This window comes from Trichosurus vulpecula, chromosome 4 (assembly GCF_011100635.1).
Source record: "Trichosurus vulpecula isolate mTriVul1 chromosome 4, mTriVul1.pri, whole genome shotgun sequence".
NCBI lineage: Eukaryota > Metazoa > Chordata > Mammalia > Diprotodontia > Phalangeridae > Trichosurus > Trichosurus vulpecula.
Window position 1 is genome coordinate 69,015,080 of NC_050576.1, and position 15,346 is coordinate 69,030,425.

At 39.3% G+C, this 15,346-nt stretch overlaps 1 protein-coding gene across 1 annotated transcript in view; it reads right to left on the bottom strand.

Annotated features, from left to right (window-relative positions):
- TNR (tenascin R) overlaps positions 1-15,346 on the bottom strand; it is a 107,991-nt gene that overhangs the window by 9,208 nt on the left and 83,437 nt on the right. The window contains 3 exon segments of the mRNA XM_036757525.1: positions 184-345; positions 1,770-1,866; positions 3,870-4,021. Coding sequence (XP_036613420.1) covers positions 184-345; positions 1,770-1,866; positions 3,870-4,021 — 411 coding nt within the window.

Here is a 15,346-nt window from a genome sequence, read left to right on the forward strand (position 1 = left end):
ACAACCAGCATTAGGATCCAAGCCCTCCTATCTCTTCAGCTCCACACTCTTAGTAGAGTACACTGCTTCATGCCAGGAAGAGAGTTAATCACTCATATGTGGAAATATCCACGAGCTTCATAAGCCCACCAGCTTTGCCAGGTCCCTGTGGCCCTTGGGTTCTGGATAGGGGCAAGAAAGTACCAGCAGTGCCATTGTAGTCTCCTATGCGGAGCTTGTAGAGGCTTCTGCTGTCCCCAATAGAGAACTTGTCATAATAGGCATAAGCTGCCTCTTGGCCGTCTCGCATATCTATCCGCAACTCATATCGCCCTTGGGATGTGATCTTGTGCATGTTATCCAGTCCTGCAGAGAAGAGCAAAGAATTTGAGTGAGACCTGGTCCAGAGCAGCTTGGTAAGGAGAAGGGAGAAGGAGTCCGTGTCTGTGAAACTTGGGTTGGGTGAAGAGGCAATGGCACAGCATGGGATAGAACAAGCAGCCAGACACTGTCCACCCCCCCACCCCTGCCCAGCCTGACCACCCCAATAGATTAAAAACTCTGAGGGCAGGGAAAATTTCATTTTCATTTTTTGTCTATCCTGTGCCTAATGCAATACCTTGCACATAATTGGTTTTTAATAAATGTTTCCTGAATCGAATTCCTGCTTGAGCTGCTGTAGTCAGCACCATATTGTTCAGAAGTAAATCACACTCATTGTTTTATGTGTGTTTGTCTTGCCCTGCCAGCTAGACTATAAGCTGCATGAGGGCAAAGACCCTCTTTTACTTTCTTTTTGTTTGGCTCCTTGATGAATAGTTCTTACTGCAGTCTTGCCTTATTATCTTTGCTATGCTTCGATGGTGCTTGTGTTGGGCATGTCATAAATGCCCAATAAATACTTGTTAGTTGATTGCTTGCCATTCTGTCATTCCCGTAACAACTGTCATAGGGTCATAGGATTTAGAACTGGATGAAGCCTTAGAGATCATCTAGTCCTTGGGCAAATGACAGTCTTGAGAGATGAAATGATTTTCCTAAGGCTCACAGGGATTAAGTAGCAGAAACAGTATTCACGCCTAGCTCCTTGGACTCCAATTCCAGTGCGCTTTCCATTATATGACTAAAAAGAGAGACAGAGTTTGTCAAATTTCCTCTAGACTCCTTGTCTGATTTCTGTTAAATTTCATATGTGGGCAGATTCTAATTTGGCATTGAGAGCTGACCTCATAGATTCTGTTTGTACACAGCCCCATTCTGATCCATACCTCCTGCCAGTCCTAGACCTCCAGGAAATTGCCAGTCACCTTTAATGCCTTCTTAATTTTCCCATTTCCTTCCCGAAGCAGGTAATAACATTTCTTTGTGGAGCTAAGCAAAGTGACTGGACTCATTTCTCTCGCGACCTAAGGCTGGCTGGTGCCTTGCTTCTTGGAGATGAAAGACCCCCCTGTTAACTCACTCTGCCATTTACCCCAGCTGGGCAGCTCTCTCCCTTTGTAACTTTCTCATGTCAAATCCCATCAACATAACAGACTATTCATGAGGCTAGGAAGAGATAGCACAAATGGGGGAAACACCACAATAAGATAAAAACAGATCAATAGAGAAGCCAAACAGAGTGAAAGGTAATGAGAACAATTTGGGAGCTGTCAGCTTTCTGAACAGACACTAGGAGATGGGGCAGGTAAACAGGAAGAGAGTTCCTCATAACCCGAGATGGACACAGAGAAGCAAAAGATGGACAAAATGTCAAAGTAGCACAGAAAAGAAAAGCAGGGGGTCAATACCCAGCCAAAACTCATCCTCTAAGTTTCCGAAACCAACACGGTAATCTGCCCATTTCCGGAAAAAATCTGTCAGGCCATTCTGCCGTCTCTGGAACACCTAAAAAAGCAAGGGGGAGAAATGAGAATGGGTGCTAAGGATAGGTACTAGGCAAATATCAGGCAGATTTGGGCTCTCTCTCTCTCTCTCTCTCTCTCTCTCTCTCTCTCTCTCTCTAACCAAAGAAGGCATCAATATTGGGCCTGCTATTTTCATAGATACTTTGCTGCCCTTTCTATGTCTACACTCTCTTAATAGGATTGTGGGTGATATTGGCAATCGTGCTCACTCTCTGAAGGTGGACACCAACACAGGTGTGCATAAATCCTTCAGAATGGTTAGAAGAGATGGTCCTGGCCCTATGCTTTTTTATGTAGTTAAATTGGAGTTTTTCACCAAAAGAGAGGGAATAATTCTCATCAGCTATTGACTGACACCATCATATTGGAGGCAATGTAACTGCAAATCATTCACTTTCCAAGCTGTTTAAGTGCTAATTTCATTTACCCTCCAATAAATCAGCTTCGACTTCAATTTCCAATTATGCTTTAAGAAGGAAGCACACATATGTCAGAGATATAAAAGAGAATGTCTCCCAAGAGCAGCTGTTATGAACAGAGGTACCATTTAACTCTTCAAAAACGACCCATTCTCAGCAGTTTGAAAAGGCTAGCTCTGTATGTGAGCAGTGAGTGGGGTGGGGGTGGGCGAGGTGGGTTTGGGGAGGGAGAAGGTTGGGACATAGGACTTCTCATCCCTCACTCCTTAGCTTGCCTAGGGATACCTTGGGATCAGACATTAGGAACAATCCAATTTTTTTTTTTAAAAAATTCAACCTAACCAATATTTATTAAGAACCTACTCTGTGCAAGGCACCATGTTAGGCACTTGGGACACAATGATTCAAACAAAGTCTTGCCTGTCTTCTAGCTTCAAGGAGTTGAGCTGATTCAACATAAACAGAGATAAGTACATGCCACGGAGAGTCAAAATTAAAAAAAAATAATGGCAGGGAGCAAAGCACCAAGAAATGGGGATGAACAGGGAAGGCCTCTGGAAGAGAGGCTCAAAGGAAGCTTAGAATTTTAATTGTGGTGTGAGGAAGTACAGTTTAGGCATGAGGAACCACCTGTACAAAGGCATTCATTCTGAGATAATCCACATTGTTTCAAGCGTTAGTGGAGAGTCATTCATTTTATTCTCAAGCCTGCACTAATCAGAGCCCTGGCATAGTTATCAAGAGACCCAGAAAATGAGGCTTTTCTGAATTCAAAGTCTTGAGCACTCAAGGTCCCTGAAAATTCCCAAATATTCTTGGTGAGAATCAGAGTGATAGTAGTAATGGGGATAGAGATGGTGACAAAAGCAAGGATGCTGAGGTCCTGATCCCTGATGGGTCAGCATGCCTCTGTCTGGCTCCCAACCTGACTTTACACAGCAGGACCTAGAAGAAGGAGGCTCTCCAAGAGATCATCCAACTTACTGGCATGGAAAACTTTAAAAGTGTTTCACCCCATTTCCCTGTTATAGCTAAGGCCCATGGAAGAGCTTCTATCTGGGTCTGCTAAGTACCTGGAATTCAGCTCATTTGGCTTCCTTTTATTTCGGGGGTGTTCAGGATTCAAGACCTCAGTGTCACTGGTCCAGTTACCATTTCTATCCCCATCACTACTATCAATCATGGTGGCTCCCACCAAGAATATTAGAGAATTTTCAGAGACTTATAGTGTTTAAGACTCCTCTGGAGCTTGCTTTTCTGCCTTTCCTTCTCTTCCTCCTGAATTAACCATGCTTGGGAAAGGAATAGGAGGGAAGGTAGAGAATCTCGGTTTGTCTCCCAAATTCCTGGTTCCTTCTCATGACTCTCCCACCTTTAATCTTACTTGCTTCCACATTATTCAACCTGTCTGTGTCTGGGCTATTAAACAGGGTTTCCAGGAAACTGAAGAAATGGGACAGAGTGAATTGTGGTAATGGATAGGAGGATATGGTAAAAGAAAAAAGGTGAATTTATGGAATGCTATGAATGTTGAGAGGCTCTGAGAAATCCCATAGTTACTTACAATCCAGCCGCCCCCATCTGTTGTCATATCACAGTACACCTGAACCTTCTGACTCATGTCCCCATTGATGGAGATGGTGTAAACCCCACTGAGGGTGTCTCCATTCATCAAATGCTGGGCGCAGTCCTGAGGATGAGGGAACACCCGACCCCCTGGACAGGGAGAAAGGGAGATTACCTAAGAATGGTCATTTTTCTAAATTATTTATAATAGTCCCTCCCAGCAGAGAAAAGTTAAAATGGCTTTTTGAAGGGGAGGAAATACATCTATACACATAATATATAAGTATATGTATACATGCATACATATATACATACACCAAAGCCTGGAAGCTATCACAATAAGGCAAATACCTGAATTGTGCTCTGAGAAAAAGTATATTTGATCCATGCAAGATGTGCTTTATAGTTTTATAACTGCTGATTATGGTCACTTATGTATGGGTTATAATAAATCAGTAAGCATTTCAGGCAATCAATTTGTCAACCACCTTTTGAAAGATCCTGAGGCTCCTAAGCATCCCTTTATATTGTCTTTAAAACTGCCGCTAAGATGTGCCTGAATAGGCAAACCTCTAGGGAGCAGAGTATTATGAATTAGTACAAGGGTTTGTAATCTTTTAGGGGAGAAGATCCATTTTTGGTAACATTCATATAGTAAAGTTTTTCGAAAAGCTACATTATATAGGGCATCTCAAGAGTCTCAGTGTGGTTTGAAGCTTTAAAACTTAACACATATATGTGTATCTATATATGTATATATACATAAATGTATGTATACACGTGTATTATACAGCATATGTATATTGTATAGACACATGTATACACACATATACATGTATATATATACATATATATAAAAGAGAGACAGTATAATATAGTAGCAAGTAGCTAGAATTGGAGTAACAGGACCTGGGTTCAGATCCTTGGTCTTTTGTTTATTACCTGTGTGACCTTCAACGAGTTATTTAAACTCTTTGGGCCTCAATTTTCTCACTTGTGAAATGATGGGGTTAGACTTGATGGTCTCAGAGGTCCCATTCAGCTCTAAAACATCTGTGATCCCATCGGTGTATATATTTTGGGTGTGATCTCGAATGTGATTTCATGATACATGTGTGTTTTTGGGAAGATTTAAGTCCTTAAGACCATTGGATGAAATCAGAAGATAGCATATGGGAAATATTTTTGGGATTGGCGGAAAAAATGAGATGTGCCTATGTACACAAGACAACAATTCTAGCAACACATCAGTTATGCTTCCAGAGTGCTTTAAGGAAGTATACCCCTACCAGAGGGCTGGGTGGTTTAGTCCAGAGTGTCACTCTCAACCCTCACTGCCATATTGATCATGCCATTGGACAAAATGGATCAGCCTGGAGTTGAGAGAGGATGAACTTGATATATTGCATCAGGGAGGATCTTTTGGAAGCATAGAAAAGTAACACTATGGACTCTAAAAGGGCATTTACCCTTGGGGCAAAACAGAGATGCCTCACCGGGAATTTAACAAAGGGCGTGCATTACCAATTTGTACATGTGTTTTCTGTGTGGATGCCTTGATGTTGTATCTTAAGTCTGTACCCACTTTCCCCATTGTCTCTGTGTGTATTTGTGGAGAGTGTGCCCTAGACTTTGGGGATGACATTTCTGTAATAACTATTTGTGCCATATATGTTTAGTAACTGTATCTAACTAAAAGCTAATTAACTGTGGCTGGCCAATTAATAATCAAATGTAGAACACATTGGATGGCATGGACAGTTGTTATAGATACTTACCAGTGTATTACACTGCTTCCAGAGATTTTTAAAAAATTCTCCTTTGAGCTAACTTTATTTGAACTAAATTAACGTATTTTCTATCAGTTAAATCAAAAGTTCTTCAGTCTTTCAATGACTTTTATTTTGGGTTTTTTGGGTTTTTTTGCTTATTTTTTTTCTTAATATTTTATTTTTTTCCAATTACATGTAAAGATAGTTTTCAACATTCATTTTTGTAAAATTTTGAGTTCCAAATTTTTCTCCCTCCCTCTTCTCCCCAAGACAGAAAGCAATTCCATAGAGATTTTTAAACAAACCTCATCTGTAATAGTTTATTCATTTCTATTAATTTATTTAATTCATATAGGGGTATAATCTGGTTGTAACACAACCCCTTTCTTTTGCTCTTGGTTGTCTTTTTTTCTATCCAACCTGCCTTCACACTGGCAGATCTGGGTTTCCCAGAGAAGGACCACTACCAAATAGTTATGACTCAAACTTGCTTGGGGTACTAGGAAGTTACCCTATTGTGTTTAGGTTTGTGTGTGTGGATACACTCCTTCTATTTGCCATTATAGCTCCTGAGCCCCAAACAATGTACATTTAGAATATATATTTACATAAAATTGGTCACCATGATGACTTTAGATTTTAAATGTGAAACATTTACTTAACAATAAGGCAAAGACAAGAGTAATCATCACAGTTACTCAATATAATGAAAATGCAAAAATAATAAAACAGTCTGCATATAAACCTGAGTCACATTCTTCCACTATAGTTTTCATAGGAAAAGTAGGCACATAATGATAGAAACCTAGGAGGAGGCACATGAGTGAAGAATGACATATGCCAAGGGCATTTCACAACTTTATATGACAGGTCTTGCTGTCCTTGGTTCCTTCAGCAATAACCTACACCACACAAAGCCACTGCTCTACTAGGTATTCCCCTTCTGGTCTTCATTATTCTCCTGCTGGGCAAAGTCTCTCCTTTTTCTTTTGAGTTGATGGAATAGTAAAAAGCTCTTTTAACTTACAGTTGTCTTTAACAGGGCTCTGAGAACTTGTTAAATAGCTGATAAGTAGTGACAAGGAGTTCCCTTAAGCCAGAGAACAGCAATGTTCCTCAAGTGTATTCTTTGAACAAAGCAGACAAGCTCAGTCAGCTCTTCACTCAACAGGATTCTGCTTTGTTTGATTATCTCTCATCCTCCTCTTACAGAAAATCAAAGTTCAGAGCAAAATCACTCAGATGACTCTGTGGACAATGAAGACAAGTGCAGCTGGCTCTTCACTCAACAGGATTCTGCTTTGTTCAATCAGCTCCAAACCTCTTACAGCAAAACAGATCCAAATCTGGTCTCTTTTTCTTTGTCTCTCCCTCTTGTACCGAGTAGGGCAAGAGAGAACAACTAGGCATCTCTCAGAAGTATCATCTCTTTTAAGCTGTATTTGGTGCTAGAGAGCAATAGCTCCAACTATATCAGAGTTCAGATTTCTTCCAATGACCTTCCCAGAAAGCCCCCTTTTCAGGCTTTTCTTTAGCTAATCTGCAAAGAAGTTTCTCTCTTCCAATCACCGTCTCTGAGCACAGTCGTTGAAGCCTTTTTGTTAGCTGACTCTGCCAATGGCTTCTTCATTTCCTCTAATGCCTTGAAACAGAGCCTTCCTGTGGTCAGTGACTCATCTTTTCCTTTATCAAGTAAAAGTCATGATTCACCTTTCTATCAGGTATGAAATAGAATTCTTTTTAATCCTCCAATGACATCTAAATAGTCAATTGATTTGCTATTTTGTAAGTTATAACCTCCCAAACTCTAAAAACAGTGACATGCAAATGAGCTAAGAGATCACAATGTCCTGAAGCCTCAGTAATTTCTCTGCCCTTGTTAATTTATTCGTCAGAAGTGTAGTCCTCTATCTTGTCTTTCTAAGAGCTTCTGTCTCTCATTTTCAGAGTGAACTGGGTTTAAAGTTTTGGGAAAGGAAGAAAGAAAGAAAGAAATGAAGGAAGGAAGGAAGGAAGAAAGAAGGAAAGAAAGAAAGAAAGAAGGAAAGAAAGAAAGAAAGGAAGAAGGAAAGGAAGGAAGGAAGGAAGAATGAAAGGAAGAACGGAAGGAAGGAAGAAAGGAAGAAAGGAAAAAAGGAAGGAAGAAAGGAAGAAAGGAAGGAAGAAAGGAAGGAAGGAAGAAATATAGCCAATAAACCCCAAGTTAAGTGGGCAGCTTCTGGCCATCAAAATTTACCTTCCTTTGGAGAGGAAAAGGAGAAGAGGGAGAGGGAGAGGAAGAGGATAAGCTGAGTTACCCAACTAGCTGGGTCCCCCTTCAGGCAGCTAGGTCTACTCACAGGTTGTGTTTGTCCTTCATTTTTGAAGAGGACCATGACATCAGGGAAATGATGACATGCAGTTGACTTTGATTTGAGTGAGGGAGGGCTGTAAGGTCACCAGTCTCACTTTCTCCTCCAGAGCCATCTGGATCCAGTGACCAGAAATTTATCAGGATAGGTCCCTGTCCAAGCTCTACTTAATGGCTGTATTTTGGGCCCTCCTGGCTTAGTGTGAATGTCAGTGGTAACTTTCTCTTTGGAACAGCAACCCCAAGGGTCTTCCCTTCCCAGCTTGATTTCTTTTTCTTTTTTTTTTTCTAATTAAAGGGGCCATCCCTTGACTCACTTCTTAAAGAGGCCTATTCACTGAATGGGTGTTACCTCACTCTGAGTACATGAAAAGGCCTTAGCCTACAAGGGCCAGGGTTTCCCATTGCATCCTGGGTGATCTCCAGGCATCCTGATGAATATATGGTCACTGGATCCAGATGGCTCTGGAGGAGAAAGTGAGTCTGGTGACCTTGCACAGCCCTCCCTCACTCAAATCAAAGTCGACTGCAAGTCATGTCATCATTTCCCTGATGTCATGGTCCTCTTCGAAAATGTCTCTCATTTTATCGGAGAAGCTGTTCCTTTACAAGTAAATTAAAATTGTTTTTCATATGCAAATTTTTTTGTGTGCCCCTTTTAGCAAATAAATTGCTCACATATGAAAGGAGCAGCGTGTTATATCCTTTGAAAGTCAATTTCATACTTTTTCTTCATAGAAAAGTTCTTTTACCACCCTTTTCAAAACCAAACTTCTCATAAATGAAAGAGGTGGGCCTTACTGCCATACATCAACCTTACTTAAATCAACAACATAAAGTAGTGGCTAGTATTCTTGGCTGAGGGTCAGGAAGGCTGGTTTCAAATCCTGCATTTCACACTTATTAGCTATGTGACCCTGAACAAGTCACCTAATCTCTACTTGTCTCAGGGGATTGAATAAATCCTCCAGGATTTATCTGTCAGGTAGGAGAACATTGACATCTCTAAATGCTACACTGTCAGATCCATGGAATTCTTCAGGAATTTATTTTACACAAGTTAAAATGGACATATAAAATATTTATTTCCTTCAAAGAGTCTTTATTACTTAGAATATACATTTGGTTTAAAAACTAGAGGAGGCCTCCTGAGAAGCTCCCATATGAAATTAGTCCAATGAGTTGATCAGATTATCACCTAGTCCTATACATATCTCATCTTCTCATTCCTATAGAACAGGAAGTGGATGTGGAGTAAGCATGGCAGCAGCAAGCCCTAGGGAGAATGGTTGACAAATGAGTACAGTGATTAAGGAGAGGAGATCCAAGTGTGGTGCCCCTCAGTGGAAGTTTAATGCTTTGAGCACTGCTAACAGCAGGGATTATTTCAGCTCTAGACCTGAACTGGATTCCTGTACAAGTCTAGTGCTTTATATGTTCATACTACATAAAGCATTTTTTTGTGTTGAAGCACACACATGCAAAAGACTCATTTTTCGTCCATCATTGCCATAATAATTTTAGCTCAAATTTACATATGTGTGAAAGTTTATAAAGCTTTAAAGATTAGATTATAAATCACTTGATTGTAAACGCTTTGAGGGCAGGTTCTGTTTTTACCTTCCTTTGTAATCCCGGTGTCTAGTACATTTTACGTGATTAATAAATGCTGGTTGACTTAAATATTATGAAATGTTTTATAAGTCAACACATAGTTATAGAGGACTTATTTATCCAATAGAGGGCAATGTCTTTGAGGGACTGTTTGTTTTGTCTCTGTATCCTAATTCCTTATAGGACAGTGCCTTGCACATTGGTGATTAACAAATAGATGCTGAACCCAGAGGAATTTCTACAAAACCAGAATACATGTAATTAAAGAACCAGATGCAGCTCAAGCCAGTTACCAAGGCCTGGAGCTGGAATTCTGATTCAAAAAATTTCTTTAGTGGACCAAACAGTCAAATGACTATTTTAATGTTTAGTTTTATTTTAAGAGAATTGAAATAAGGAGAGGAAGTAATTTACTACTCATCTCCCAGATTGGGTGGAAACAGTCCAATTTAGAGAACAATTGCTAATTAGTTAAAATTGGGCCTCAAGGGTTTAGCTTCAGGGCACAATATAATGCTTAGAAGGCAACTAGTACCCAACCAGAGGGACACTGAAAGATTTAGAAGCTAACATCATAAGTCATATAGAGCACTAGGTCACAAAGAAAGACTCTCATTTGAGCAATGTGAAATTTGGCTGCTTTATGAATATACTTCTTTGAAGTTTGATCCATAATTTTGTTCGTTCAGAGGTTAATGATTTGTTAATAAATAGTTTGATTTGGATAAAAGAATGTGGTTCTGTGGGCAGTTTTCAGAAGGAGAAATCAAAGTTATGAATAATCATGCAAAAAATGCTCTAAATCACTATTGATTAAAGAAATACAAATTAAAACAACTCTGAGGCACCACCTCATATCTATCAGATTGGCTAATATGACAGAAAAAGAAAATGACAAGTGTTGGAGGGGATGTCAAAATATTGGATGCTAATACAATGTTGGAATCCCAGCAAGAACAAAGAAAAAGGAAAAAGACCTATATGTACAAAAATTTTTATAGAAGCTCTTATTATGGTGGCAAAGAATTGGAAATTGAGGGGATGCCCATCAATTTGGAAATTGCTAAACCAACTGTGGTATATGATCATGATGAAATACTATTGTGCTATAATAAATGATGAGCAGGATAGTTTCAGAAAAACCTGAGAATACTTCTATGAACGGATACAAAGTGAAATGAGCAGAACCAACAGATCATTGTATACAGTAACAGCAATACTGTATGATGATCAGGTGTGGATGACTTAATTATTATGATCAAAACAATTTTTCAAGAAAATTCCAAAGGACTTAAGATGAAAAATGCTACCCATTTTCAGAAAAAAGAACTGATGAAGTTCTGAATGAATGTTCTGAAAAGAACTGAATGCATATTGAAATATTCTCTCTCTCTCTTTCTCTCTCTCTCTCTCTCTCTCTCTCTCTCTCTCTCTCTCTCTCTCTCTCTCTTTCCATCCATCCCTCCCTTCCTCCCTCTCTCCTTTCCTCCCTCCCTTTCTTTCTTTTCCTTTCTTTCTCTTTTTTCCTTCCTTCCTTCCTTCCTTCCTTCCTTCCTTCCTTCCTTCCTTCCTTCCTTCCTTCTTTTCTTCCATCCTTCCTTCCTTTCTCCTCTTTTCTCTCTTTCTTGTCTGTGTTTTCTTTTGCAACATAGCTAATATGGAAATATGTTTTGCATGACTTTACATGTATAATCTATGTCAAATTGCTTGCCTTATCAAGGAATGTGGAGGGGCAGGAAGGAGGGAAAGAACTGAAAATTTAAAAAAAATGTTAAAAATTCTTTACATGTAATTGAGACATTTGATGAAATAAATAAAAATATATTGGGGAACAATAGGGTTTTGTGTCTTTGAATAGCTTAACAAGTATAGCTACTGTTGAAAGAGATGCCAACATTGCTAATGGTCATTATAGATATCAAATATGGTCCAGCACATCAAAAAATGGTCCAGCATAGAGTTCCATGTGGCAGCAAAATCAGCACACTTTAGGTATGAAGCAGTTCAAATTAGAAAAAAAACTACAAAAAGGGACAGCCTTATGTCACAGGAAGCAGATCCCACAGCAGCTTCATTAGTTACCCTAGTATTCCTGACATAGATTATTTATTAAATATTACATGCCAGTAAGAGGGTGTCATCAGGTTCATGTCACAAGAAGCTCTGTTGAAAGAACTAGGGATATTCAACCAGGAGAAGACAGGGTTTATGGGAAACATGATAGCTCTTCTCAAGTGTTTGAAGGACTATCAAATTGAAGAATGTTTAGATTTGTTCTATTGGGTCCTAGAGCACAGAAGTGGGAGCAATGAATAGAAGCTGCAGGGACAAATTTAGGTCTGATGTCAGAAGTACTTTTTAATCATTAGAGCTAATTCACATTATGATGAGCTCCTTAGGGTGGCAGTGGGTTCGACCTCCTTGGAAATTTTCAGGCAAAGCCTGGATGAGCACTTCTTGGGTGCACTGGAGAGGAGATTTGGACCTGGAGGGGAGGGGTGGGCCTCCACATCTGCTGAGATGCCTTCTAACTTTTACATTCTGTGATTTTGTAAAAACTGTTGGTGTATAGTAAAATTCATTTAGTAATAATAATAATAAAAACTTGAAATATATCATAGGCTATGATACTTTGTCACTAAATTAGCACAATGACATGAAGCTAATCTTAATCCCACTTTGGGGCACTTTGGCACTTGGGACAACTGGAACAAATGCAGGGTGGACACTTATTTAGAATAGTTTGGGCCTGACTGAGTAGGGGTAACTAGCTGAGAGGGCTGAATATAACCTATGATCTACTCACTTGAGATTTTCTTTATGATTTTTAAATTAAGAAAACATAAAAATTGTTTCTTCTTATAAACCATTTAATTCCCATATTGAAGCAAAGATTAAAAGAAATATTGACTCCTAATTGCAAATTAAACATTCCAGTTTCCATTCATGTAAAAATTCACTTTCAGACATCTTTGGGGAAAGGATTGCCAATTTACTCTCATCTTCAGGTTACCCCAGGGCACTATCACTAGTTCTTGATTCTAGGCTACTATTCAAAGAAAATAATAATAGGAACTAGAGCTTTGATTTCCTTGGTTTAGGGAGGCAGTGTCAAACTCAAATAGGAGGAGACCATAAAAGGGTACATGAGGATCCTTGCCGAATGCTTATTGACTTAGAAAACCACATATTAGCATTATCTATGTTCTACTGTATTTTTATTTATTTTGTTAAATATTTCCCAATTATATTTTAATCTGGTTCGGGCCGCACTAGGGAGTGTTGCCGGTTGGCAAATAGGTGTTTGAACTCTCTGGACTACAAAACTCTGAGGTGAGGAAACTACTTCTATCAATGCAGGTCAGCCCCTTCTCTTAAATTTATAGTCTTCCAGAGTTTCCTAGAGCATTCCTAGAGCCACCTCCAGTTATCCTGATCTATATCTTGCCACTGGACCCAGATGGACCCCACTGCACCCAGAGGAGAAAGTGAGGCTGGTGACTTTGCACAGCCCTTCCTCACTTAAATCCAATTCACTTGCAAGTCATGGCATCACCTCCCTGATGTCATGGTCTTCTTCCAGACCAAGGACAAACAAAAACGGAGCATTTAGAGGTTGAGCAACAGCCTCTGTCTCCTTTATTTTGAGGCTAAGCTCTTTAGCAACTCTGCCACATTGCCTCTCAATTATAATAGCAATATTTATTTAGAACTTTAAAGTTTACCAAGTGCTTTTCATTTTATTTTTCATTTGATCCTGCCAACAGCCCTGTAAGGTAGTTGTCATTATTATTGCCATCTGACACATGAAGAAACTGAGGCTGAGAGAGGTTACTTGACTTGCCAGTGGCAAACCAGCTAAGCTAATAAGTGTTAGAGGCAGGATTCCTGACTTCAAGTGGAGCTCTCCATCTGCTCCACACCTCCCTGTTAATCTGTAATCACTAGTAGTTCTGAATATCTTCCTGCCAGTGCCCTCCTAGGCTCGCTATCTGTTACTTTTCTGCCACATGTTTTGAATGCCCTTTCTCAAAATGGTAGAAAATACTATCCTTTCATTTGCATATCACTCTTTATCATTAACCCAGAGTCTCTTCCCCTTTGGTGAATAGTTTCTCCACTTTACAACCTGACTTTTTAAAGAGACCAGACTGGTTTCCTATCCAAATATTTAAAAATAACCAAATAAAATGCAACAGTTTAAAAAAAAAGGATTCTGCACAAAGGGTATTGCTGAAATTTATTAAAACTATTTTTGTAGCCTTCATGTCAAGATATACATTATTTAAAGAGGATCAGAACTACCAATTGTTTTTCAGTGACAACAAACAATTACATCAATAAATTTTTCCTAAAAAACAAATGGAGAGGGAGCCATAGCTCTCTGTTTGTTGGAATAACTAACAAATATAGCTTCAAGGAGAGGAAGAAATTGGAGAGCAGGGATAAGGACCCTCATGAGTTACTGATGGCACTGATTCCCATGATGAAAAAGATTCAAGTTCTGCTTATTTGGACTGAAGAGTGTGAAATATGCCAGGTGGCTGTTTTTCCCTTATAGAATGATTAATTCCAATCAATATAGTTTATAATATTGCTGAATCTAGCATCTCAGAATTGGAACCAAAGGCCGTCTAATCAAACCCATACAGGAAGAATCTCTCAAAAGTATCCTGACGAGTAGTCATTGGTTCAGTGGAACACCTCTAGGGAAGGAAAAGCAGTACCTTTTGAAACAGTTCTAAAAGTTAGGATGTTTTGCCTGATTACAAGTCTAAAAATATCTACCCATTGCTTCCACTTTAGCCCTCTAGGACCAAATAGAACAGGTTTAATCCAACTTCCACATGACTTTCCCCTAAAAAATAAAGGCTTCTCTTTTTCAGAGTAAATCCTCAGAATAATCCTCATGTGACATAAGACCCCCTCATCATCCCTGATGTCCTCTTCTGGACAGATTGCAGTTTATCAGTGTCATTTCTAAAATACACTTGAAAAAGACCAAGGTAAAGTAAAATTATCACCTTCTTTACTCTGGATACTAGCTTTGTTTGGCTACCATATCATACTGCTGGTGTGTATTAAGTTTGTATTCCACTAAGACCCCCAGATCCTTTTTGTAATTGTGCTGTCTTATCATAGCTTTCTCATTTTTTTGCTTGTGAAGTTAATTTTTTGAATCCCAGCATACAATCTCATATTTTGTTGTTCCTGTTGTTCAGTCATGTCTGACTCTTTGTGACCCCATTTGGGATTTTCTTGGCAAAAATGCTGAAGTAGCTTGCCATTTCCTTCTCTAGCTCATTTTACAGATGAGGAAACTGAGGCAAATAGGGTGAAATGACTCACTCAGGGTCATGCAGATAGTAAGCGTCTGAGGCCAGATTTGAACTCAGGTCTTCCCAATTCCAGACCAGATGCTTTATCCACAATGACACCACCTACCTGCCCTATAAACTCACATGCATTCCTTTAAATTTCATCTTAGTAGTTTTTGGCCCATAATTCTAGCCTGTTAAGATCTATTTACATCCTGACTCTGCTGTTCATTATGATAACTATTTTTCCATGTTTCATGTTATATGCAAACGTGATAATTATGTCTTTGTTCAAGTCATTGGTGAAAATGTTGAACGATGTAGAGCTAAGAATTGGTCTCTGGACTGTCACGCCTTGAGATTTCTCTCTAGGTCAACATTGATTCGTTAATAATCTCTTTGGGTCTGGTCATTCAACTAG